General features: G+C 52.3%; 1 protein-coding gene across 1 annotated transcript in view; it reads left to right on the top strand.

Annotated features, from left to right (window-relative positions):
• BMP7 (bone morphogenetic protein 7) overlaps window positions 1–27,750 on the top strand; it is a 71,695-nt gene that overhangs the window by 19,577 nt on the left and 24,368 nt on the right. The window contains exon 2 of the mRNA XM_084775023.1: window positions 5,616–5,808. Within this exon, the coding sequence (XP_084631149.1) occupies window positions 5,616–5,808 (193 nt within the window). The remainder of the gene's footprint in view (window positions 1–5,615; window positions 5,809–27,750) is intronic.

Below are 27,750 nucleotides of genomic sequence, written 5' to 3' on the forward strand. Positions count from 1 at the left end.
GCTGCAGTGACCACTTGCAGTCTCTGATGACATGTGGAGAAGTCGGGGCACAGTGTACTGTGGGTGGAATGGGCAGCCACTCTGGCTGACAGTGGTGGAACAAGCAGAGTTGGTGTCTGGGTCAGCCATTCCTCCTCTTGCTCTCTACCCCAAAGAATGCTAAACAGGGTGTCCAGGAACCGCTGTACATCCATGCTGACGGGACACTTGTCGCCATAGCTGGGACAGAAGCTGTTCAAATTCCACTGGAGGATTAATAGATAACAGGGTGAGGTCTAGCCACTCGAAGGATTATTATTCAGCCCTGAAAAGGGATGTTCTGACACCTGTTAACTCTTGGCCAATCTTGAGGACTTTGTGGAATGAAATGAGCCAATCACAGGACAGATTCTGATAGGAGGTCCTTGGAGGAATGCAGTTCACAGTGGCGGGAAGTGAAGTGTCCAGGGCTGGGGAAGTGGAGCATAAGTGAGTGTTCAGTGTGGACTGAGTTTCAATTTTCCAGATGTTCTAGATACAGCAGAGTGTGAATGTGTCTCACACAACAGAATGGCATGTGTGCAGGTGGCAGGACAGTGTTTTGTTACCCACATTTTCCCATGTGAACATTAAAGTTTAGCAGTTGTAGAGGGCTGGAGAGATGGCTCAGCACTTAAGAGCATTTGCTGCACCTCTAAAGGACTCAGAGTTCAGTTCCCAGCACCCTCATCAGCTGGCTCACAAACCACCTGTAACTCTAACTCCAGGGCATCCAACACATTCTTCTTCTTGCCTCCACAGGCATGCATAGTCATGCACACTTATGCATACGGCACCCACACCCACACCCATACCCACACACCCACCTAAAATCAGCGAAAAGGAATCTTAAAACTCATTGAGTATAGGGGATTTTTGTGTTGCCTGGCTTAGAGGCCACACTGGAAAATATATTGTGGATGCTATGGGCTCCACACATTTCTCTCTGATACTGACTAGCCAGGGTCTGGAATCCAAGCCTCAGCCTCCATGAGCATCGTGTTGACTGATGCTGTAGCTATGGAAACTGTTACCTTGCAAGCCTACTTCCTCCCTCCCCAAGGAGCAATGTGGACATCCCAACCTCTCCAGTATGACACTGCTGCCCTGTTAGTGGGGACACATTTCCCTTAAGAGTCCCAGGGTTTCTGGATCACTCGGCTTCCATAGACTTCCAGCGGCCTTGCCAAGCTCTTTACTCATTGCCCTTCCTGGATATTTCTCTCTGCTTTCTGTTGCAGTTTAAGATGTGATCTCTCGGCTTACGGCTCCAGCTGCCATGCCTCCTGCTGCTGTAGTCTCTCTCTACTGTGGTGGTGGACTCTGAGCCCTCTGGAACCAGGGGTTCAAATAAACCTTTCCTTCTAACATTGCCTGATTGAGCTCTGTGTCATAGCCCCAGAGAAATAAATAACACAGCCCCTTTTTGTTTATTTTTATTTACTTATTTATTTATTGCCTCATGATTCCTTGTTTTTCTTTTGTAAGTGAGCCTATCCCGGTGTTGTGACGTAAACACCCACAGGTACATCCTGTTGTCTGCACTGATCGGTGTTCTCCTGCCTCATCATTTAGAGGCCCCGTGACAGTGGCAGACACCCTTTGCTATTACTTCTTAAGAGCCACCCTCTGTGACTGCCAGGCCCATTACTGCTATCCTCTGAGAGCACAGGTCACATGATCCAGGCCACACAAATAGTCAGTGGCACATCAGAGACCAAACTTGCAGGCCTCAGAGAATAGAGGTCAAAAGTGTGGAGCCACAAGATCCAGTCGCCCCTTTTGCACTGGGGGTAAGCTAACTGGCTTTCCTCAACTCCAGTTTCCTCTCTGCAAAGCAGGGATCCCTCCAACCTCACTGGAGCCCCCTCAAGGCAATAGCCAAAGATTTTCATCATGGGGTACCTTCGAGCAGTAGCAGGCCAGTCCTCTTTTCTGGCTGATCTTTTCATTTGCCAGTGGGACTGTTCTGAAGCCTGGAGGCCCAGGAATAAAACTTGGTGTTGGGATGGCTGACTACATTCCAGCTGAAAGCCCATGGTGCTTCTGGGCAGACACATGGGGCAGCCCTCTTTGCTGGGTGTGGAAGCATCACATGCACAGGGAAACATGGCCTGCTCCAGGAGGGGAAGGAAAGGCTCTTCCTGGTATCTTCTGTAGGGGGAGCAAGGAAGAAGTTGGAAGACACAGTGAGGGCTGCCTCTCACCAATCCTGACACTCCACAGCGTCACCAGACCCCAAGCAGATGTCCCCATGAGAGCCTGGTCCCATCTATAGGCACAGTCACCCAAGTTCAGCTGTGCAGCTGGAGAGCAAGGAAAGGATGGAAGGGAGGACATAGAACTGCTGATGAGCGTTAGGATGAGGAAGAGAGAGGGATGGCACATCTGGGGTGTTTGGGAGAGGGTTCTGCTGGAGCAGACAAGGATGAAGGCTGTTTGGTCAACGTGAAAACGTATGAATGAGTTGGGGACTGACTTGTCCTTGATCTGAGAGGCCTACATCTGGCAGTGTCAAGAAAGGGCAGGGCGCATGAGCAGGAGGCTCAGGGGAGACAGCCAGGTACCAGGGTAAGCCATGTGAGGATCATTTATATGCTGAGAGCTATCCCCGTGTTGGAGCCATTAGTGTGTAGGTGGTCATCTGTAGGTGGGGTCATTTTCATGCAGGGAGCCATCTGCCTGTGGGTTGTAACTTCCCCTTGGGTGGATGGGCTCTCCCTGGGGAGGCTACAGAGCGTGAGGAAGCCAAACTGGAGTCTAGGGAATGCTTGCAAGGTGGACGGAAGATGACATCTCAGCAGCTAGGGCCAAGAAGAGATGGTTAAGGAGTCAGGAAGGCCCCCAACAGTTCCTAGTGCAGGAGATAGGAAAGGGCGACATGCATTCAAAGGCAGGGGCTACGTGTTGAGTGCTACCCTCTGGCGGCTAGCAAGACTAGGGCTGCCCATTTGGGTTCCAGCTAGTCACAGGGTGGCCTTTTGTGACCTTGCTTGGGTAGAGGCTTAGGGGTGTGCAGTGGGGGTCTTTTTGGGGGCAAGCAGATGGGGTGCGGGGCAAGGAACTGGCTGCTTGCTGAGATGCTCTCGGGACTTGTGTCTTCCTCCTGAGCCTCAGGCCCCCTGTGGCTTCACCCTTCCTAGTCCCCTTCATAGGACCATCCTCCTGTAGTTCAGGTCCCACGTGCACCCTCATAAACCTCCCTGCCACTTTAGGAAAAGAGTACTATCTTAGGGTTTCTGTCGCTATGATGAAACACTGTGACCAAAATAACTTGGGGAGGGAAGGGTTTGTTTGGCTTACACTCCCACAGTGTTGTTCATCGTCAAAGGAAGTCAGGGCAGGAACTCAAACAAGGCAGGAACCTGGTGGCAGGAGCTGATGCAGAGGCTGTTGGAGGGGTGCTGCTTACTGGCTTGCTCCCCAGCAGCCACCAGCCCAGGGATGGCCCCGTTCACAACGGCCTGTGCCCTTGCATGCCAACCACTAGTTAAGGCAGTGCCCTCCAGGCTTGCCTACTGTCCGGTCTCATGGAAGCATCTTCTTAATCGAGATTCCCTCCTTTCTAATGACTTTAGCTTGTGCCAAGTTGACACAGAACTATGCGGAACAGGTATGCACAAGCAATGCCACCAACAAAACATATTCTCCGTGTCAGAGCGATGCTGACCTAAGAGTCCCTCCCAGGAGCTGTGGAGCAGGGAGTTCTGATGGAGTCAAGCTGTGGCGGCTTAGGCAGCCCCAGACAGTCACAGTAACAGCATTAGAAACATGTTGTTAAGGAAATTAGATGCGGAAGAGCCTGCACCCTCACCGTCATTCCTGTCAGAGCGTTGTAAACAGCAACAACAGCCCCCAGCTGGAGGGTCCCGGCCAGGCAGGACTGGCGTGCTCTAGCGTGATGATCCAGAGGGGATCCCACCAGGAGGACTTTTGTGAGGGTCTGTCGGGTTACACACGTGTTTCCTGAACACACGTGTAATAGCACAATGTGACACCTGTTAAACAAGTAGAGAGCTGATGCCGCCAAGCTGCTCTCACTATCGCCGTGGACTTGGGGTGGTGAAGGTCCCGGGCTTGGTAGGTCCTGGTTTGAATCCCAGCTTTGTGACTCCAGGCAGGCTGTTAGACACCATGGGGTCTCAGGTGCATGCTTGGCCACTGCTGTGTTACACCCCTCTCCTAAGGTGCCTTGGGCACATGCGCTGGTTCATTTTAACTCAGTTGGTACCACCTAGAAGTCACATGGGAAGTCAAGGCATGGTCTAGATCAGGCTGCTCTGTGAGCTTGTCTGCGGAGGACTGTCTCGATTGTCATAGAGAGACCAAGGCCTGTGTGCACATTGGCATCCCATAGGTGGGGAGGCCCTGACTAGAAACCTAACAAGCCAGAAGGCAGCGTGGATGCATCCGTGTGTCTCTGCTCTTGTCTGTGATCAAGTCCTTACCTCTAACTTCCCTGAAATGATAGATTGTAACCTGGAATTTTAAGCCAAATAAACCCTTTCCTCTCAAGTTGCCTTGTGTCCGGTGTTTTCTCAGCAACAGAAATGAAGCTTAGCCAGGATGAAAGGAACTAGCAGATGACAGGGACTGTCCTGGGCTTTGCGCCTTGCCTCCTTATCCAGCGTCACCTCCCTAGGGCTCTCAACATCCAAGAAGTCGACTGCCGTAGTCAGAGGCTGCTGCAGCAAAGGAGCATTGGCCTGTCAATAGACCCGAGGGCCTGGTGGCATCTCTCATCCGTCTTTCTCATATTAGCTGGGCTTTCCTGTGGGTTGATATAGAAGGGATGTGCTTCTTGTGAGACAAAGAGTAGTCAGGAGGAGAGTCAACAGCAGGAGACAAATGGAGGGTTTCTGGAGCATTCTCTCTGGCCAGCTCTTGATCCCTTTTGGAGCAGTCGTGGTGGGCCTCTCTTCCTACCTGTGAGGTCAGTGGCTTTGTGTCAGCAATTGAACTCTCTTAGGATGGTAGCATTTACACTATAGGAATTGGCAAGCCCTTCTGAGAGCTGGTTATATTACCAGCCCACCATGACCAGGCATCTTTAATTGCTAATAGCATCCACAGTCATTATTTTATGCAGCCAGGGCTGAGGACCACTGTCCTACACTGTCCCAGGACAGGTCTAACAAGGCACATGTTCACCAGTGGCAGTTACCTAGCCATAACATTATCTAGCCGCTAGCCATAACTAGCCGCTTATGTGAATTAGGTCCCTCACCCATCAGAGCCTCACTTTCCATGTGGCAGAACCGAATTCCAGATGGGGTATCATGAATCTTTCTACTGCCATGGTGCTACTTAGTGGCCGAGGCTGGATTCGAACCTAGTCCTGGGCTGATAGGAGTCCAGTCGAGTGTGGCTGTTGCTGTGGTCCTGCTTCACCTTCCCCAGCAGGCTGGGTACAGAGCCGAGCTCTTGTTCAAGATGGCCCTGGGGTCTGGGCCTGTGATAGTCAGATCCACAATGTGCCTATATGGGATGGAAGGTTGTCACATAGGCAGTGTCCACCCAGCTCAGGTCAATTGCATGGACAGAAAGGAACCAGACACTAAACTGTTTTGGTGCTGGTGTGTTTTCTTCCCCTCCAGTGGAACACGACAAGGAATTCTTCCACCCTCGCTACCACCATCGGGAGTTCCGATTTGATCTTTCCAAGATCCCTGAGGGGGAAGCAGTGACTGCAGCTGAATTCAGGATCTATAAGGACTACATCCGGGAGCGATTTGACAATGAGACCTTTCAGATCAGAGTCTACCAGGTGCTCCAGGAACACTCAGGCAGGTAGGTTCTGCCTCCTCTGTGTCGGGGTGGGATGCTGAGCTTCCTGTAGCTGTGGAGGAAGGAGCGGGTGACTGGCTGAGGGTCGGGCCAGCAACAGTCCTGTGGCCGCCTTTATCAGTCCCCAGTCCAGAGGAGCATCTTAAAGGTGTGATGTGTGGACTGTTCCCTCAAACTGTGACCCTGTACAGTCTTGGGTAGGGATACTGGGAGGCTGGGATGCCTGGGGCTTTGCCTCCATGGGCAGGTCTACAGGAGTGGTCCAGGAATGGTGGTGTGTTCAGAGAGCGAGGCGGGAGGGAGAGGTGGTTTTGACTGTCCTTCCATTCACTGTTCTAAGCAATGGATGATGTCAGTGTCAGGCAGCCAATGAAAATGGCCACTTATGGTCAAATGCCAAGGGGGAGAGAAACAAAACAAAACAAAACAAACAAAACAAAAAACCAAAAGCAAAGAGCTGGAGAACTCTTGGCTGTCCAAGAATTGCTAGGTCAGGGACCAACAGTTTGGTTTGAAAGACTGATTTCTGGAGATCCTTTCACTTTGGAGCCCCAAGAAAGGCTTAGAGCTCAGAGGTGATGGCGAGCAGCCCCTCAGACACATTCCAGCCGCCTTTCTTTGTGGCTGGGCTTTTGGGCTCTGAAGCTGTGGGGCTTTTGTCACGGCCCACAGATGCTGTGGCATGGAAGTTAGTGGGAGACTCTTCAGCTAGGACAGGGCAGGGACAAGGGACACCTGGTTCTGGTGCTGCTGTTGGGCAGCCCATCTTGGTGTTGAGGGAAACAGAACTGTGGTGTGTTTCTAGTGCCTCGCACCCGTGCATCATCACTTCCTGTGCACACCAGACCAGCACTCTGCCGTAAGGAGCCTGTGAAATGGGCAGGATCAGAGTATCCTAAAACCACCACAGAAGGGGAGAGAGAGAGAGAGAGAGAGAGAGAGAGAGAGAGAGAGAGAGAGAGAGAGAGAGAGAGAGAGAGAGAGAAGGAGGGAGGGAGGGGGGGAGGGAGGGAGGGAGGGAGGGGGAGAGAGCTGCTGCATGAGAATTTGGCCTGGTTTTGGGGAACTAGAGACCAGGCTTATGAAAAGCCTTTCTGATAACGATTTAATTTTGAGCTGACTTTGGTGGTACCCAGCCACCCAGGAGGCTGAGACAGGAGGACCGTGTTCTTTTAGTTATACCGTGACTCAAACTGAAAAGTAAAATAAGAGGTCTGGGGCCGGAGCACAGCTGTAGAGTGCTTGCCTAGAGTACACAAGGCCCTGGGTTTAATTCTCAGTGAAGCAAGGAAGAAAAACTTAGTTTTAGATGGGCGACACACACACACACACACACACACACACACACACACACACACACACACACACACACACACACTCTTCTCCCATCTCTCCCTGCAGGAACATGTACCCTCCCGGGGGCTGAGGGTCATTGGGTCTCTGGAGATCACCTCTGACCCCTCTGACCCGAGTGCCTCTTACCTGTGCAGAACTCACTCCCTGATACCACAACCTTGCACTCTCTTCTTTCTGAGCGGCAGTGGGTGTGGGGGTAGGAGCATGTCTCTGTCCTGTGCCTGTGTGTCCCTGCTATACCCTGTGGTGGAAGGTGCTGGAGGCCAGGTGGCTTTCCTGACATTGATGAACAGTGGGCTCTGTGATTTACTTATGAGCCACTTTTGTGTGCATGCATGCCAGGTGCTGTTCGCAGAGGTCAGGCAGTGGGAATAAATGGGGGAGGGCTGTGAGGGCATGAATGTCATGTGACGTTTGATGGTGGTACATCTGAGTTTCCGAGGATGCTGTCTTGCTGAAGTTCCACAAACAGGGCAGCCGAGAGCACTGGGACTGGATTCCCTGGAGGCTGTAACTTCAGAATTAGTGGGACCTGTCCCCTCTGAAACCTGAGTGTGTGCATGCATGCGTGCGTGTGTGTATGTGTGTGTGCACATGTGTGTGTGCACATGTGTGAGCATGCATACGTGTGTGAATGTGCATGTGTGCATGCATGCGTGTGAGCGTGTGTGTGTACACACATGCGTGTACCTGATTCTGCTCTTTTTGAAAGTTCCTGACATGGCTGTTAGCTGCGGTGCATTTAGGCCCAGTCTCCTCTCAGCATGACGCCGACTGTTTTCACCTGGACTCCTCTCCCCCTGTGTCTCCTGTGGCAGGAGGGGGTTTACCCCACTGTGCTATGGGTACCATTTAACTCGTGTCTGCAGAGACACTGGTTCTGAGTGAGGATGATTCCATTGACAGGTCTGGGGGCTTAGGGAGGAGATGTGAGTTCAGGAGCAAGTGTGGAGAGAAGTGGATGGCTTGGAGCTGAGGGGGAAGGTGGTGGCAAAGTCACCAATGCCCTTGTTGAGCTGGGGGTGTTTTGAGTGACAGCAGCACTGTCAGTGAAGGGCAGATGCAGCATCTGTGGGGGAACCACAGGAGTCTTAGGGTCACATGAGGGAAGAGAGAGAGACTTGCAGGTGTTGGTATGGTTTGGACCACTCAGGATTTGCATAAAAGACAAGCCTTTGTGTATCTTCCTCCCTCGGCTCCTGAGACCCAGTGATGGATCCTGACATCTCTGGGAGGTGAGGAGGTGTGCATTTTCTGACAGAGGGACATGTGGTATAGAAGTCTTCAGTGCCCTGCTGTGTCAGGGATGGCTTATTGCTGAGCCTCTGGGGGCTTCTTACTGAGGAGAGGAGGGGGACACAGAACAGCTGGAAGAAGCAGAGTTGATTGACAGCAGGAAGGCGGGGACAGTGGGCTACTAGGTATCCTTGCTGACCTCCACAGGCGGAAGCAATGAGACCTATCTCCAGGAGGCAAAGTTTTAGCTTTCTCTGCTTTGTGTTCTGGGTTGCTTTTGAACCTAGGTGCTTGTGCGGAGGCATGGGGGTGGGCCGGGCCGCCTTACAGGAGCATGGGCTCAAGTCCTGCTAGAGTGGTCGTGGGAGCCATGGCTCAGTTTCTCCTCTGCGAAGAGATGATCCTGGGGTCTCCCTCCCAGGGTTATGGGGAGGTGCTTTAGAGAATGACTTCCACAAGGTAAGTGCTCACAAAGCGTCCATCCAGTAATGGTCTCTGCTTTTTTCCTTACTGTAAGTGGGGGAATCCATAGCAGAGTGGAGAGCTTCCGGCAACTCTGCCTGCTTCTCTGGGATTCTGAATACTTGAAGCCTAAGAATATGCTGGGGACAGAGGCATGAACTGGGTCCATATAAAGGGCTCCTTTGCCTGTCCGCAGCTGCGCATCTTCCATTACAGCCTCCTGCTTGCCTAGCCCTCCCCGAGTCCTGCTACCATCCTGGGCTCTGTGCTTAGAGGATGTAGCTCTGCTGCCCCCCTCCAGCCACCCAGCTGTTCAGGGCCTGGACATCTGGTTCCTTGGCAGGCTCCAGGGACGCTCCAGGGGTGCAGGGATTAGCCAGCTGTGGGCTGGCCTCAGCATTTCTCTCCCGTGGGAGTCACTTTCTACAAAGTCCTCTTGATCTCTTGGAGTTGGAGGCCTTCCACGGTCTGTCCCTGCCTCAAGCCAAGCTCCAGATAGCTGAAAAGGCGGGGAGAGGTATGCCAGAGCCACTCTTGGCCAGCTGTGGGAGAGCTCAGAGGTGGGCCTTGCGATGGTGCTTGGTTCTGGAGGCTTGGCTGGGTTGATACAGGAGGATCAGCAGCTTAGCTTTACTTCCTGGACCCTGGGCCTGAGGCTAGACCAGCCAGCTCCTGGGACCTGGGCTTGCTTCTGTCCTTGTTGATTCTTTCTGCAGGCTGGGGGTCACCCTAGGCACTCCATCCCAACCTGTGCCCTTCCTGGGAGCTTCCAGGCTTGCTCCTCCTGCACTGGAGGGCTGTGCTTGCACCAGGAGCCTCAGGAGGCCAGGCCCTGTCACCACTGAGGTTGAGATGTTGTCTGCAGCTGGATGAAAAATGTCCCCTGCTCCATTGCAGGGGGGTTGGCTGCCAGGAGGGTGACCTCAGCTTTTCCAGTGCCATGATTTGGCTCAACTTCAGCCCGAGTCACCATGAGGGAGAGGGTCTAGTTCTGCCTGTTCTTCCAGAGAGAGACTGGGGCAGAGGAGGCCAAAGGATGGCTTACTGGCTCCCTCCTCAACCAAGTCCAGCCCTTCTTGTTCCCGAGTGCCCCTAGATGGGGACAGCAGCCCTCCCTAGGACATCTGGCTCTTGGTCCCACGTAGAGGAGATGTCCCTACCAGAGTGCCCCTGCTGCAAGAACATGTACACACCTGTCCACAGCTGTTCCTTGTAGCCTGTTGCACCCAACCTCTGAGGCATCTTAGCATGGCCTCTTATCCACACCAGAACAGGCTGTGCCTCTGTACCGTAGGGCACACACATGGAGGACCACAGGGCACACATGGAGGACCACCGGACACACGTGGAGGACCACAGGGCACACATGGAGGATCACAGGGCACACATGGAGGATCACAAGACACACATGGAGTACCAGAGGGCGCACATGGAGGACCACAGGGCACACATGGAGGGCCACAGGACACACATGGAGGACCACAGGGCACACATGGAGGACCACAGGACACATGGAGGACCACAGGGCACACATGGAGGACCACAGGGCATACATGGAGGACCACAGGGATTTGCTGCAGAGGTTTGCTGGGGCTGAGGGCAAGAGAAAGGGCATCTGGTCTTCATACCCCACAGTGGTCTCAAGGTAGCCCCTGGGGTGACACCTTGCTTTACCCTGTCCTTTGTGGGTACTTTCAGGTGCCATCACTTTGGCTGTAGGCTCAGGACTTGATGACCATAGTATGGAAAGGCTTTCATATAACCACATTTATGCAGAGGTCATGGACACAGCACTAAGACATCACCAGACTGTGAGGACTGAGGCCTCTCCCGCTTTGGTGTTTGCTATTTGCAGTAATGTGGTGGGTGTTCCACCTCCACAGTGGGTCTTCTCAGTGTTAACCCCCTTCCACAGACTGGGTGGCTCAGCTGAGGCCACATAGTCAGGAAGTGTCCGATGCAGGTCTTGAACCCAGGTCTTTGTGACCCCACTCCCTCACTTGTGTTCTGAGCTGTGGTGAGATTCTCAACCATGGCCATGCATTATTATCAGTTAGGTTGATCAAGATCCATCAAAGCTTCCTGTGTAGATGGGTTGAGCTGGGTGTTGATATTTCTTGAGACAGCCCACTTGTTCCAAATGCCAGGCTCTGAGCAGGTGCCTGTCATCCCTCATGTCGTGTCTTGGCCTACTCATCTATCAGATAAGTGGAACATAGGTCATTTCTGCTTCAGCCTTGGCTACCAGAGGTGTGCTTCCTTGTAGATTTGTTCTCCTTCTCACAGGACAGAGACCTATTCATGTGTCTGACTCTGATTGCCCATCTCACTGGCATAGGCAAACGACTAGCTGAGAGTCGGGATCCTTCCAGAAGCTTCCAGCTTCCCACTACTGAAGGCCACTGTGCCGGCTTTCTGTGTCTCCTGCCTGGCATCTACCTCTTGCCACTACACCTCAGCCCCAGGGCATAAGCTTAGGATTTGAGCTCCCTTAGCTGTGAACACTAGCTACCTGTAGTGCCAGTGATGTCCCTGAAGGTCATAGGAGAGGACCATGAAAAGCCTGGGTTAGGCTGCCCGGGCACCTCTCTTTGAGGCCCCTTTCTCTGGGTGCCACTCCAGACCCCAGCTCTGAGCCTCGGACAAGGTATGGACCTTAGCACTGCTTGGTTCCCTAAGGGCGCACTCAATAATTCACAAGGATCATTCTGGAAAAAGCTTACATTCAATGCCACACAGCAGGGCAGGACAGCAAGCCACTGTGTCCAATCTAGTTAGTTGTGGAAAGGCTGTCAGCTGGTCCCGCTCTGTGTCCTGGAGCCAGATGCCCACTGGCTTCCTGTCCTGTGGTCTGAGGCCAACTGGTGGGCTTTGGCGGCTGTTTTGATCTCTGTGCCTTTTTTCTCCTTTCCGTCATTTATCCACCGCCTGGCTTCTTGGGGACTGGGTGGCAGCGGTAACAGGGTGTATCTGTGGGGCACTTGTGATAAGGTCCTGTGGGGCCTCAACAGTGGTCTTGATGGGTGGGGGAGGGGCTCTCATTTTCTTGGACTCCTCTCAGTCTGGCCAGGGGTGCCAAGTCAGGCTCAGCATCATTGCAGCCCTGTGCATGAGGAGGCTTGTTCCTTACAGCTCGGCTCTTCTGCCCAGTGATCTGCCTCTGTGCCGGAAGCAGTAGCTGTCCTCTTGAGCCTCCTGTCCTCTCTGGACACAGATTCTGCCCATGTGGCTACAGCAACACCCCAGGAGAGGCTTCCTCATCACCCGTTTTGCAGAAAACCAAGGCACGTGACGCCAAGATGAAAGCTGATGAGGGCAACCTGTCCATTCTCTTCACACAGTTCTGAAAACTGGGCGATAAGTCAACTGAATTTCCACCAGGGAAACTGAGGCAGAGAGGACAAATGACTTTCCTAGCTTGTCCTAACAATGCTGTGAGGAGGCCCAGACTGCCACCTGCAGCCAGCTACCTTCAGTTTCACAGCTGTGTGGGAGTTGGCAGCCTGCTGGCCTGGCTTCATTGACTGCTGAGTGAATTCTGAGTGGCAGCCGCTGAGGCTTTCAGTAGGAGGGAAGTCTATGGCACACAGTAAGCACTCAGGGGGCTACCTACTGCAGGGTCTCCTGCTGTGGGGGTAGGGCCTCTTGTATGGAGGTATTACGGGGACATGCCCACAGGTACCTGCTACGTGCGCGGGTGCCAAGTGCGTCTCCTCGTGGGCTGGTTGGTCCACCCAGCACACTTTGCATGCTCCCACTGCGTTGTTTTCAGTCCTCTTGCTTCAGCATCTGAGCGCAATTTCCAAAAAGTGAAAATTGCCTGTAATTATACTGTGTTCGATTCTCCGAAAGCTTTGCCGTGATGACTGTAATTATATTCTGGGGAGCCAGGGGCTGCCAGGGGGTCCAGAGGTCAGTGGACTCTCTTTGACAGTGACAGGGAAATGGAGGCATGTGCCGGGGCCCTGGGTTCTTAGTGCTGGGCTGCATCCGGGGACAGTGGGCTTTAGGATCGTGCTGTCTGGATAACTTGATCAGATGCTTTAATTCCACAAGCACTCCATTTTTGGATCGGGACCTCTGCTTGCCTATAGGAACCTACTTTTCCAAATGTATTAACATATGTGTTTCATATCAGGGCCTGTAATTGCTTTAGCCTTCTTGGCAGGAAACAAAGGGAATTAATATTTTTCAATTTGGTTGTAAGCACTCCTCTCTGTAGCCAGGATAACAAATGCCTTCTCAGATGCTAACTCTGTGAGGAGGGGGGAAACAGGTGCCCCCGGGGGAAAGCATTGTTTCCAAGTGGCCAACTATTTCCACAAAGGCCTCTGCTATCTCAAACATGGGATCAGAAGCAGTGAGTGTTCAAGGCTTTTTCAAACTCTGGTCTCTTCCTCTTCCCACGGTCACCCCCATTAGCACCATCTTTCTCCTTGAATTGTGTTTGCTGCTTCAAGTATGGAAGGAGAGAAACTGGACATTTGGCCTCTATTCTAACACGCTCTGCCCTAGTCTCCCTCTGGGAGCCAAGGCAGGCATGACTAATGGATCACAGCACTCCTTCCTGCAGTGCTCAGTGCAGCTGCATGAAAGGGAAGCAGCCACTGGTGACCAAGTGAAGTCTCCAGCAAGGGAAGCCTGCTTTGGTCAAGGTTTCTTCAGGGTCAACTGTGAAGTGTGTGTGTGTGTGTGTGTGTGTGTGTGTGTGTGTGTCTGTCTGTCTGTCTGTCTGTCTGTCTGTGTAAACCAGAACACAACATCAGGTGTCTCCCTCAATCACTCTGCACTTTCAGTTTTGAGAGAGGGTCTTTCACTGAGTCTGCAGGTTGGCTAGACTGGCTGGCCAGTAAGCCAGGGTCCCTTGCCCTCTTGTCATCCTCAGCACTGGGCTTATAGGTGCATCTTCTCGCCTGGCTTGCTGTGAACGCATAAGGACCTGAGATGGGTCCCCAGCACCCTCCTAAACGCCATCGTCCGAGCCTGAGATGAGAGTTTGTGACAGGTTCCTAGAAGAGACCCATAGAACCATAGAAATACAGCGGGTGGGGCCAGGAGGGGAGGATGGTGCTGTGCAGGGCCCCGAGGGGGATAGGTGTGATCCGCTCCCCTGCTGTGGATGCGGAGACAGAGCCACATACTCTCCCTGCAGTAGTTGGGCAGGAACTCCATAGGGCATCGGTTCAGGCAGGGCTCCCAACTTTGGTGCTGTGGGCTTTTGACCCTTTCCTGGGGCAGGCTGATGGTGTGTTCGGCAGCCTCTCCAGCCTTGGTACATAAGATGCCGGGCACACCTTACAGCACCCAGGTGCAGAAACAGAATAGCCAGTGAACTTTGTTCTGTAGGGTCAGAGTGGTCCAGGTGGGGTAGGGATTCCAATTCACAAGGAGCCAACAGTGAGACCCCCCTGGGGCCTTGGTGCCCCAGCAGGAAGGTCCAGAGGTGCCAGCCTTGGGGAAGGCCCCTGTGGAGGCCACCAGAGCTGGCTGTACTTGGAGTGGGAAGTACTGCAACTCCGTCGCTTCATCCGACCTCATGGCTCCTTATGCTTGCCCGTGCCGCCCGCTTCCCACTGTCCGCAGAATCCCACTCAGATCAGAGAGACCCTCAGTTCTAACCCAGCTGTTAAGAAATCTAGAAGCAGCCGGGTGGTGGTGGCTCACACCTTTAATCCCAGCACTTGGGAGGCAAAGGCAGGTGGATCGCTGTGAATTTGAGGCCAGCCTGATCTACAAAAATGAGCCTAGGACACTCAAGGCTACACAGAGAAACCCTGTCTACAAAAACAAAAACACAAACACAAAAAAAGAAGAAAAAAGGAAATCTAGAGGCGTTCACTCTTGTTAATACATGCTCTCGGGACTAGCCCCACATAGAGAAAAAGTGGATATATAAATGTGTGAAAATGCCATCTATAATCTTGGTCCTCAAAAGGCAGAGGCAGGAGGATGGCCATAAGTTCAAGGCCAGCCTTGTTGACACAGTGACTTCCAGTCCAGCCAGGATAACATAGTGAGACCCTGTCTTTAAACAAAACAACAAACAACAAACAACCAAGCAACCTGAGCCCTGTTCCCAGCGTGTTTAGTGTCTGGCCTGGCTCTCGACACTTGGCAAGTGCCTAAGTATGATCCATTTTTCTTAGCTTCCCCTTTTCCTTGCTCTCTCCGGCCCTCTGCCTTGCTTCCCGGAGCTCCCATTTGCCTTAGCTATGGAGAATCAAGTTTGGGAATGATCACAACCACTTGTCAGCAACACAGCATTTCAGGTCTGTGTTTGTCTAGCATCAGAGTTTATCGAAGAACATCCGCAAGCTACATCGGTTTCCTTGGTGTGGGGATACTTGAGCCATTGATACTATAGACTTAGAGACTATGGGGGTCTGTGTGCTCACTACCCCCTTGGTGGGACCCACTTGGACACAGTGCAAGTACTGAGCCACCGTGTTCATCTGGTGACACATCGAACATCATCACAGTGAGACAGCAAAACCTTAGGAGCCCCCCCCCCCAAGAAACCGTGAGGAGCCCTGTGGAGCTTCTGAGTCAGCTCGGTGTCCTCTTGATGGACCTTGACTGCGGCTGGTGGCCCAGAGGCAGATCTTTCCAGACTCCCTTGGTTGCTGCATTTCTGAAATGCCACAAGCTAGTAAACAGCGTTCCCCGTGGCCTCTAGAGTAGCTCTCCCCTAGTGTGGGTACTAGGGGTCAGACTCAGGTCATCATGTTTGGTGGCAAGTACCTCAAGCCACTGAGGATACTGTGGTCTTCACACTTGGTCATTAGGCTTGGAGGCAAATGCCTTTGCCTGCTGAGCCGTCTCGCTGGCCCAGGTGCCCCCAACTTTGCATGATCCAGGTGAAGTAGGTGCGTCTTTCCTTGGCGTTATATATGTCTAAAAAACAAATGGGCCTGCTCACTGTGATACGGTTTTGCATATGCTCATGTGTGTGCATGTTTGTGTGTAGGTGTGGCCCTGTATCCTTGTGTGTTGAAGCCAGGACAACCACAGATAATAATCCTTGGTTTTTGGTTTTGTTTTGTTTTCTTTTTTCTTTTTTACATAAAGCCTTCATTGGCCTGGAGCTCACTATGTAGGCTAGCCTGGATAGCCAATGGTCTCTGGACACCTGCCTATGGTTGCCTCCTTGGTGGTGAGGTTACATGCACACACCCCAGCTTTTACATACTTGCTGGGGAATTGGGCTCAGGTCCTGGTACTTGCAAGGCAAGCACCTTACCAACTGATCCGTGTCTTTAGCTCTCTGAGGTGGTTTTGATACACCCACATGTCCACTTGTTCCAGACTTAGTTTGATTAATTTGATAGCTGGTAACATTTCATTTGCATAAATCAGTTGTTTATCTGTTCATGCCTCATGATCTGGGCTGGAGAGAGGAGTGTTGACTTGCAAAAGTAAGATTGGCATCCTCAGAAGCCGCATTTGACGCTCAGAATAGTGGTAGCCTCTGTCTTTGAGGGTAAGATAAGCCTAAAGGTGACAAGACTGTCTGTATACTTTGGAGGGGCTCGGTGTAGGGCACAGCCTGCCTTCCAGAGGCATAGCATTGCTTGCTTCTGTCTGCAGCTTCATGGGCTGCCACTGTCAAGTTCGTTTTCTTACTCCCCTCCCCTTTTGGTCTCTGGGTTTTGGAGTCTTGAAACAGTCTGTCTGTGGTTCTTTTTTTCCCTTAAGGTTGGAGAGATGACGCGGTGGGCAAGCTGTCAGCGTTGGCTTGTTCCTACCCTGAGAGTTGGTGAGGAGACTGAGGTTACCTTGCCCTGGTTCAGTCTAGGCTGGAGGAAATGCAGCAGCCAGGGGACGTCTGGAAAGATCCGCCTTTGCACAGCCGCAGGCAGGGGTCCATCAAGAGGACACCAAGCTGACTCAGAAGCTCCACAGAGCTCCCCACAGTTTCTTGGGGGGAACCTCCTTAGGTCTCGTCTATCTCACTGTGATGATATTGGATGTGTCACTGGGTAAACAGGGTGGCTCAGTCCTTGCACTGGCTAAGTGGATCTCACCAAGGGGGAATGAGTGAGCAGCCGCTGCCCCCAAGTTTCCAAGTCTATGACCCCAGGCAGGGTTCCTGTGGGAGGTGGGAGGAGGTGCCCAGGGTCTCTCCTTAGTCAGTGTGGGTGATCACCCAGGGTTTGGGAGTTGGTTTCCAAGGTGATCAGAGTAGGACCTGTGGGCACAGGCCCTGGGGAATTGGGAATCCAATCCGTTTCTGGTGATACTTATGAAATGCAAAAATTTTGTCACTCTTTTTCCTTTAATTTTTTACATACATATTCATTTTCTGTACATGTGTGTGCGTGCGTGCGTGCGTGCGTGTGTGTGCATGTGTGTGATCAGAGGACAATTTACAGAAGTTGGTTCTCTCCTACTGTGTGGGTCCTGGGCATAGAACTCAGGTCAGCATGTTTGGTGGCAAGCACCTTAAGCCACTGAGACTCCTAAAGGCCCCTCAGAGCTTTTAATGTATATGCATACAGCAAGACATCTGTGAAGATCAGTGAGCTTGTTTCACGAATAGCCCTTTTGGCCATTGGCCCTCTGCTAATGAGCCACACTTTGGCGACCCCGATAAGCTTCAAACCCATCTTCTTGCAGGCAGGCTCTGGAAGCCGTGAACAGGAATGGCTGCTCATTCCCTGCCTGGTAGCCGTTCTGGTTTCTGTGCAGGATGTCCCAGGCCTTCCAGGATGCCTGGTGGGCTTCCTCGGTGGGCAGCCTGCCAGTCCTGGAGTGGATGGGAAGGCTGTGGGTGGCCCCAGCTCATTCTGTGGTAGGAGGTGCTGTGGCTTTTCATCTGTTTTTCCACCTTTCTCCCAAACGACTTAATTCAGGTCTTCCTGGATGTGTAAGGCCTCAAGAAAGTGGTTTATAAAAAGCATCGGCCTCTGACTTCATCGGCCAGTCTCAGGGACGCCAGGACCACTTAGGTCCTTGTTGGAAAAGCCGGGCATTTCCTAACACTGAGGTGGGCAGCTCCAGGCGCCTGGTGACCCGCCCCTGCAGGGCTCAGGACTTTGATCTGCCCCCTGGGCCTCCCTGCAGCCTGGAGTGCTCATGCTGGGCTGGCTCCAGGTGCAGGATCCAAGTGCCTTCTCTCCTGAGTCATGAGTGCTCGACCCACATGACATCATGCTAGCCTGGGAAAGCTCCCTTCACTCTTTGGCTCTCTCTCTCTCCCTGCCATGTTCTCTCTCTCCCCTCCCTCCCTCCTTCTCCCTCCTCCCCTCCCTTCCACTTATGCCCAATACAGTGAAGGTGTGGAGGGCAGGGAGGGGGATGGGGTCACTAGCAAAGATTCTACACACACACCCCACCCCCCAACATGCTCCATTTTCTTCAGTTCTTAGCACCTGACTTGCAGTGGCCAGAAGTCTGCACAACCACCTGTACCCCCTCCTCACAGGTCTCTTATACTTTCCATACGGTCTGTTCCCCTGTCAGAAACACTTGTACCAAACATCTCGTCTGTATTGGCTTTCTTCATTCTTCTCTCGTCCTGATAGGGTGTCCCCTTGGAACTTTCTTCTCCGCAACTCTTGTACTGTTCTTTTGCTCTTTCAGAAATATTTTCTTCCGTATGCTTTGTCAGCATTTTAGTCACTCACCCAATTTGTGTGTTGCTATCCTGGCCTCTGGTCCTCAGACTCCATTCTGGCTGCTCTTGTCCCTAGTTTGGCCATAAGACAAGGCGTCCCCTGCTGATGACTGGATTGCTGTAACAAGGAACCGTACATTTAATGGCTTAAAATAGGAATTCTGGGGCTGAGGAGATAGCTCTGTGGGTAAAGACCTCGATGCATAAACGTGAAGACCCGAATCTGGATCTCATCACACACATGAAAGCTGGGAACTGCCAGGCACAGTGGCCACGCCTCCAATCCCAGCATTCAGGGGGTAGAGGCAGGTAGATCTCTGTGGATTTGAGGCCAGCCTTGTCTACACAGGGAGACCCTACTGCTCTCCTCCTCCTCCTTCTAAATACAGGGCACAGTGATGTGAATCGGTGTTGTAGAGGGCAGAGACAGGTGTGTCCTGGGGTTCTTGCTGGCCAGCTGGTTTGGTCAACCCTGAACATGAGTGGTTTTAAGTTCTCAGAGAGACCCTCTCTCAAGAACTCAGATGGCAGAGTGTAGAGGAAGACACTAGATGTCTGAATTGGACTCCAGAGGAGAACTCAGCTCCTAGCCTTTTCTGGCTTCTAGAAGTGACCTCTTTTCTTGGTTGGGGATGCCCCACCAACAGTCACATCACACTGACAGCATCTGACCCTCCACTCTCTTCTTTAACTCACAAAGACTCTGGTGACTTTGAACCACCGGGACCACCTGGAAAATTGCCTCAGTCCAGGCGTCCCTCATTTCTTCTGTCTTTGGACCCCTCTGCCACCCATGTCGGCACACTCAGGTCCTGGCCCTCCACTCAGGACTTCTGAGGACCTGCTATTCTGTTTGCCTGTTATCTCAAATGCGTTTCGTTTTGTTTGGTAGTGGAGTCATTCAAAACCAAGCTCCTGTCACCTCCTATGACTTGTGGTGTGATTCCTGGCTGGCACTGTCCATGACGATTGCCCAAAGTGTTTCTCTGTAACAGCCTGGGGCACTTACCCAGCAGGCACTCTGGTCCCCAACCACCTCCACCACTAAGTAGGGGATCACTCTTGTACCTGTATCACAGGATGCAGGGAGGTTGGGTGAGAGAGACAGGTGCCTGGCTGGGTACTAAGGCCTCCTGGAGACTCTGGGGAATTCCAAAGGCTGTCCTTTTCAATCTGCGGCATGTGTCTGCTCCCTGTAAGTGGTGAGCTATGCCTGAGGGTCCCTCCAAGTGGTGGGCTGTGTCTGAGGGTCCCTGCAGGTAGTGGGCTGTGTCTGGGGGGAGGTCCCTGCAGATGGTACACTGTGCCAGAGGGCCTCTGGGGGAGCACCAACTGAGTCTCAGGCTGTGATATTGGGAACCCCTCCCTCAATGGCGAAGTTTGAATCCAGGGCCCAGAGTCTGCTGAGGATGCACTTTGCCACCGAGCTGCATCTTTTTCTGTCCTGTTCCCTCCCCCATCTGTCCCTCACTGTCACTCTCTGCCTCTCGTTTTTTATCTTGAGGCAGAGTCTAGCCAGCTTTCCCAGACTGGCCTTGAACTTGAAGTTGTCCCGATAGCTACAATTGTAGGTCTATACCACCTTGTCTGATTTTCAGAATACTTTTAATTACACCACTTAAGATTGTGGCTGTCACACAGATTCCCTCCCATCGGGTACCAGCAGCAGCAGCAGCAGCAGCAGCAGCAGCGATACAGATGCTCCCCACCTTCACCTGAAGCCAAGATGTCATGCAGGGACTCCAAGATCCTCCTGGGCCCTCGAGGCTGGCGCTGGCTTCTAAACAGAAATTCACTTATGGCTGAGTGTCCTCAGATTTTCCAGAGGGCCCTTCGGTTTTTGTTTTTGTTTTTTGTTTGTTTTGTTTTTCAGGAAAAAGACTACCCTCGGTATCCTTGATATGAGGACATGTGGCTATCTCTAGAGGAGGGTTGAAGGCCCCTGGGGATTGCAGACTAGAAATAGCCTCAGAGTAGCCAGAAGTCCCAGACAGGACTCTCCACCCTCCCACACTGGAGATTTAAAATACCCACTTTCCACAGTGGTAGAACTTTCCAGGGGAGGTTGTGTTGAGAGTCCTGATGTATGGGGGGCGGAGGCTCTGCCCACTTCCCCTCCAGGGTTAGGTTTCTGCTGTTCATGAGTTTCCTTGGGAGGAGGTGCCATGGACCCAGTAGCTTGCAGTGCACAGCCAGGTGGTTAATTATTAACATCACAGTGCCAGCTCAGGGTCAGCCTGGGTTCACGCCTTACAGAGCAGAGCTCTGGGGTAACCTGGGTTTCTAGAGGGGAGAAGGTGACCTTCTGTGTCTTCCTGCTGCTGCTGGTGTGTGTGTGTGTGTGTGTGTGTGTGTGTGTGTGTGTGTGTGTGTGTGTGTAGCAGAGTCTACTAGAGTGCACAAGCAGGTTTCCTGTGTGAGGGATGCAAACTTTAGGAAGTTATTCCTGCAGGGGGTGCTATGCTGAGTATCATACACCCTCACCCTTGAGTTTTATTCATTTAAAAAATAGAGTATAACCTAGTGCATCTCTCAGCTCCCATCAGAGAAGCTTCTTTTTGCAATAGATGGTGATTAACACAGAGACTCACAGCTGGTCAAGGTACAGACAGTAAGAAACCATGGGATGCTCAGCCTTAGATGACACATCTCTATTACACACACACACACACACACACTCCCCCAAGACTCAAGGATCATTGCAGGGGAGGTGGTACATGACTGCAAAGGAACATTGTTGTCTGGACACAGCAGGGCAGCTGCTTATAGGATGCACAGCAGGTGTGGCAGAGGACAAGGTCTGTTCACACTCAAGCCAGAAAAAGAAATTACAGCCTGGAGAGGAGAGGGAGCACAAAGTCCTTCCCACCTCCGCCAGATTTCTGTGTGAGAGTAACAGAGAGTGTGTGTGCACGTGTTCCTGTGAGTTCACGTATTGGGTGGGGTGCATGTGCTTGTGTTAGAGGTGGGAGCCTGAAATGCAGTCTGCCTTCTTATTTGAGACAGCATTTCTCGCTGAAGCCGGTGCTCACCAATTCAGCGAGGTTGGCTGCTAATCAAACCCCAGGGTTCCACCTGTCTCCGCCTTCCAAGCACCGCCGCACCCAGTTTTTAACAAAGGTGCTGGGGATTTGAACTTGGGTTCTCATGTTTGCACTACAAGTGCTTTGCTGACTGAACCGTCTCCCCTGTTCTTTATATCTTTCACATTTTGTTTGTTAGTTTGCAGAGGACAACCTGGGGCGCCTCTCTAGCCTGTGGATTCTGGGAATTGAACTCTGGTCACCAGGCTTGGCAGCAAGCATCTTTGCCCATTTTAATTTTCATTTGCTTTCCCCCCTGGCAGCTAATGCAACTGCACGTGTGTGTGTGTGTGCGTGCGTGTGTGTGTGTGTGTGTGTGTGTGTGTGTGTGTGTGTGTGTATCTGTGTGTCCATGTCCACTGGGGTTGTTTGTTGTGTGTTTAGAGAACAGCCTGTCAAGATTGGCTGTGTCTATCCTCTGAGGCAGTGGCGTGCTAGCTTTGCTGTGTGGGCTTGGAACTTGTCCTCCACTTTCTGGACCAGCTGAACAGGAAGGAATTCCTGTTGGTTTTGGTTATGAGCCTTTAAGGGCTGAGCCATCTCTCCAGCCCTACTGTTGACTTTGTAAAAACCACTCAAAGCAGATTGTATCCTCAGATGCTTACATGTCACACATTCTGCCGTGCACACCTTTTGGTCAGTGTCTGTTTCCCTTTGCTACCAAGTAGGAATGTGGTTCTGTGAAGCAGCTGTAGAGTGCTGTCTTGCCTTGGACATACGTGGTGGTTTTTTGTTTTTTGTTTTGTTTCTTCTCCTCCTCCTTCTTCTTCTTCTCCTTCTTCTCCTCCTCCTCCTCTTCCTCTTCCTCCTTTCTTTCTTTCTTTTTGGTTTTTCCAGACAGAGTTTCTCTGTGTACCTTGACCGTCCTGGACTCACTTCGTAGGCCAGGCTGGCCTCGAACTCACATACCATAGTGTTTTAAGAGGTCCTCCTGGGAGATAGTTTTCAGTTTTTCTGCAATGTGCATCATGAGTGTTGCCTGGGTTGTCTTTTTTTCTGGGACTGACCATCTACAGTGAGTGGCTTACAATGACTGCCATGCTGCCCATTCGGAAAGTGTTTAACACCAGGCGCTTCTTCTGTTCCTGGGGCCGTGAAGCTGGGAGCTGAGAGGCCTAAGCTGATGCATCACCTGGGGGATGGCTTGGTCTCTTCCCTCCTTGCTATGCAGGCTCCCTCAGATTTGAAGACTCAATCCCCGCCTGGTGATGTCTGGGGAACTTTTAGGAGGTGCGGCCTTGTTGGAGGAAGTGCGCCACTGGGGGGGGACGGGCTTTGCTGGAGGAAGTGGGTCACTGGGGGCGGGCTTTGAGGCTTTCTAGCCTCATCCACTTCCTGTTCTCTTGCTCTATGTTCTGCAGGGCAGTTGAGCTGTCATCTGCCAGCTTTCTGCTCTTGCTGCTGGGCTTGTTTTGATTGACAGCGAGTCTTCCCTGTCATGGTAGAATGCCTCTGCTTTCTGGAGACATAGTTAAAGCAAATTCTTTTTGTTTAAGTTGCTTTTGGCCATAGTGTTTATCACAGCAGCAGCAAAGTCTCCCCTGAGCCATCTCTTTCTCCCTCTTCAGGAGGCATTGTAGTCAGGGTCACTAGTGCTGCGATGAAAACACTGTGACCAAAAGCAAACTGGGGAGGAAAGGGTTTACTTGGCTCACACTTCCACATCACTGTTCATCATTGGAGGAAGCCAGGACAGGAACTCACACAGGGCAGGAACCTGAAGGCAGGAGCTGATGCAGAGGCCACAGAGGGGTGCTGCTCACTGGCTTGCTCCTCAAGGCTTGCTGAGCCTGCTTTCTTATAGCACCCAGGATGGGCTGGGCCTGCCCACATTAATCACTAATTTAAAAAATGTTCTGAGCCGGGCGTGGTGGCACACGCCTTTAGTCCTAGCACTTGGGAGGCAGAGGCAGGTGGATCACTGTGAGTTGGAGGCCAGCCTGGTCTACAAAGTGAGTCCAGGACAGCCAAGGCTACACAGAGAGACCCTGTCTCGAAAAACAAAAACAAAACAAAACAAAAAAATGTGCTGCAGGCTGCGTACAGCCTGATCCTACAGAGGAATTTTTCTAATTGAGTTCCCTCCTCTCAGATGACTTTAGCTCGTGTCCAGTTGATATAAACCCACCCAGCACAGGAGCATCCTGCCATTCTCCCCTCCCCCTCCCCCCAGTGCAGTAAGGCTTGCTGACTCAATTTCCAGGCCAGGGGGCAGATCCAGAAGAAACCCAGATTCTCAAGGCCTGGTCCCAGCTGGACCTTGTTCCCACAGGGACCCGTTGACACAGTGGGTCACACCATCAGCCTAGACATCAAAGATGGAGGCCAGCCTCTTCTACTGTATAAGGGGGTAGGTCCTGGATGCAGACAAGAGGGATTGCTGATCATATCTAGAGAGCCTCTCACAGCTGTGAGCGCCTCTTTGCGCGTGTGTGAAGCCCACCGTTGACAGTCTTTACGTGGATGGAGGCTTTTAGTGTCAGAGCTTCTCAAGCAAGTCCTGACCTCAGAGTGGCCCCACTGTAGGATTTCCTAGAGCACAGCAGGAAGAAGTCACCCATTCTGCCATAACTGGTACCGTGTGTGTCTCGGGAACACTGGGAGTGTATGCCCTGTCTTCACTTGGCTCTTCCTAATTGCCATTCAAGATGACACTGTCCTCGTATTACCCAGGAAGACACCAAGATGAGCTGTCTTGGCTTCTCTATTCACCCTCCTGGCTCCCGGCCTTCTCTCATGTTGTCCCTGTTCCATGTAATTCAGATACAGCCTTGTCATTCTCCCTCCTGCTGAGAAGCAATGGGGACAAGGCTTAGGGATAGAGACTCTTAAGTTAGGTTTCGTATGCCACACCTAAGTCCACCATATAGAAGGCTTGCCTTGGGGCAGTAACACCATGTCCCCATGCCCACTTGTGTGACATGGTAACCACGGTAACCATACCTACTGCCTGGAACTCATTACACAGATCAGATTTATAGCTGTCCTGTACCTGCCTCACTGGTGCTGGGATTACAGGTGTGTGCCACCATGCCCAATGTGGGAGTGACCTCTGCCATGAGCGAGGGCTGGGGGAAGTTCAGAGTTCCAGGCTTGGAAAGCACCCAGGCTTCAGGAGTGGTGAAGGTAAATGAATGCGTGTCTGTTCCTTGGGGCCCCAGCACCTGCGCCTTCCTCACCTCTGTACTTACCTGGGATGGGCAGGTAAATAAGAGTGTCCCAGAGGTCCATTCACGGCTCTCTCAGCTGTACAACCAGTGTTTGCAATGCTATGAGAGGGACCAGGAATTCACTTTCCCACTCAGTTGGGAGCATGCTGTGGAGTGTATACCTGCTGTCCCCTTTCCCATGGTCCTGCCTCTGTTCTGGTGAGGTGTCTCTATGCCTCCATCCCACTCCTGTCCCTTCAGATGAGGTGTGGCTCTTCCATGCGTGCCTGAGATAAACTGCAACTGTGATGGGTACGAGGAGTGGCCGCCTTCTTGGTGATCTGGGGATGAGTCACTTCTGGCCTGACACATCTGGCCTTGGTGTCCTGGCCTTTAATGAAAGAAGGCTTAGCGTGCGTGGGCAGGGAAGCCTGTGTGAAGGCTTGCTCTGTCCCCTGGTCACGGGCATTGCTTCCTGTGCCAGCATCTGCTCCCATCCTCCTGCACATCTGACTTCCCAGCAATGCCACCACCCAGGTTTCTCATCTCGGGCTTGGAGCAAATGTCCCACCCTTGACTTGGAATGGCATCTTTTTGCTTCCGTCCACTGACTGTCAGGGTAGCGAGCCACTTCACTGACAGTCCCAGGAGCTCTCCAGTGTCAGGGAAGCCCTCGTCAGGCAAACTAAAGATGGAGCTAGTCAGATGTGCCTGTATGTGGCTTTGAAAGCCATGTAGGATATCCCCTCAAACAGGTCCTGACATCACTGCATCCGGGTAGGAGAGTAAGTGGGTACTGAAGACTAGGTTGTTATGATTGTTCAGCTTGGCGGTCAAAGTCAAATTTAGGGTCTCTCAAACCCCGTGTGACCCTAACGAAGCTTCTGTCCCTGTAAAGAGTAACCGAGAGGACAAACTACTACAGCTCTGTAGGGACTTTGGTCTGGCCTCCTAAGGGACAACATAGGCTCTTGTCCGCCTGCTGATTCACTGCTGGTTTAAGATGAGCATTTGTAGCATCTTAGTTTGTTTCTGCGGCTGTAACAAATTTCCCAAGACTGGAAAACTTACAAGAACAGAAATTTGTGTTCATAGTTTTGGAGGCAGGAGGTCAAGGCACCGGTGGGGACTGTATCTGTGTCCGGCAGTGTCCGAAAATGTTAACTCTGTTTCAAGATGGCACCTTGTTACTACATCCTGTGGAAGGGGAGTGCACAAAGGGGATCAAATGCTGTTCCTCGAACCTCTCCTGAAGACTAGTCCCATCACAAGGGCAGTGCCTGCGTTGCCTAACCTTGAACAGCTCCCACCTCTTAGTAGTGCCACATTGTAGATTAGCTTCCAACATGAGTTTGGGAAGAGGCACGGCACTCTGGCTGGAACAATGACGTCATTCAACATCTTCTAAGTCAGGCGTGAGGGAGTGTGCGTGGGGACCACCCACGCCTCCACCTCTGGTCTTGGTGATGCTGTCCATGTCTGAAGTGCCCTGGCCACCACTTCCAAGCCTCGGCATGAGACTTGCCTAGGCCACCTAGGTTCTCTGTGCCCACTCTTTTGATGGGAGGAATGAGCAGTGGGAGAAACAGTTCAGAGCATTCCTTTGATGACTTTGACCCATGAGAGCGCCAGTCCCCTCATGGCTGCCTTGGCACTGGCTCACTGAGTCTGGCTGTGTCCACATTTGGTTTCTGAGCAACTGTTGAACTCCCAGAGCAATGCCAATGGGTTCTGAGTGAAGAGAAGTTGAAAACGCTGGCTATGGGTCTAAGTGCTAAGGGTCCATTTACAATTTCACTCGCTGCCTTGTGTGTGTTGGTGGACCTGGTGGCTGTAAAATGCACTATGGCTTCCAGCAGAGAGAGAGAGAGAACTCAGAGATGTCTGAGATTGTGAGACTGATGACTGGGGGTGTCCAGCAGTAGTTTAGGAGGAGGAGGGAGCTGGGGCCGACTGGAGAGACTTTCTAGACTGCCATCAGGTGTGGTTCTGACAGTGGAACACACAGCAACGAGTGTGACTTGTCAAGGCTCCGAGAGCCTAGACAAAGCCCCACCGGCCTGCCTTCTGCCTTTCTGTGCTGCCCAGGGAGATGTGCCCAGTGATTGTTTCGAGGACCCGGTGACAGGATTCTGGCTGAGCTTTCTTCTCCAGAGCCTACCGAGGGAACTGTGCTCAGCCAACAGTTGCCGCATCTGTGGCCTTTGCGTGTGAGCAGCGAAAACGTACCCTGTTCCGGGGAGGGCTCGGGGAAGGGTCCAGGTTGGAGAGGTGCCTCACTGCACCCCCAGTGCCAGAACAGCATAGGTGCTCTAGTATTTCAGTCGGCCCCCGAAGGGCTCCGAATGTTGACGCTGAGTCTCGATATAACTAAAAGCCCACAGAGCTGTATGAATCCCTCACATATTGCATGCAAGGCAGGGGCGGTGTCCATCGAACCACTCATCTGTCCTCCTCCTACCTCCACATCCACCCGCCCGCCCGTCTCCTTCTCTTCACCAGTCCTCCCATGTACCTCTCTATCCATCCACCCGTCACCCAGCCATATGTCATCTATCGAGTATTTCAACTCATCCATTATCCACTCATCCATCTATCCACCGTATTCCCATCCGTTCACTTATCCGTGCATTCACCTATGCTCTCATCCACCCATCCACCCATCTACTCATCCATTCCTCCCATCGTCTGTCCATCTCTCACCTCTCCACCTACGTGTCCACCTACTTACCCACCCATTCACCTTTCACCTGCCTATTCGTCCACTCGCTTAACCTACCCATCTACATAACTACCCATCCATCTATTGCTCCAACCCCTGGCCAGCCAGCCAGCCAGCCAGCCAGCCACCTTCCGCCTCTCACAGGGTGCATGGAGTTCTTGGTGTGGTACCGAACACCTGGTGAGTTACCTTGTTGGCATTGCCTTCTCCCCTAGAAACTTGTAGATGGAATATTCCTGCCTCTCCTGTGTCCTGCTGGGGCCCCCCCCTGACATCTGGTAGAGAGAGATGGCCTTGGGTCTGTTCCCCACTTCCTGGAAA

The sequence above is a fragment of the Acomys minous genome (genome assembly GCF_964271855.1).
Source record: "Acomys minous genome assembly, chromosome: 3".
Lineage (NCBI taxonomy): Eukaryota > Metazoa > Chordata > Mammalia > Rodentia > Muridae > Acomys > Acomys minous.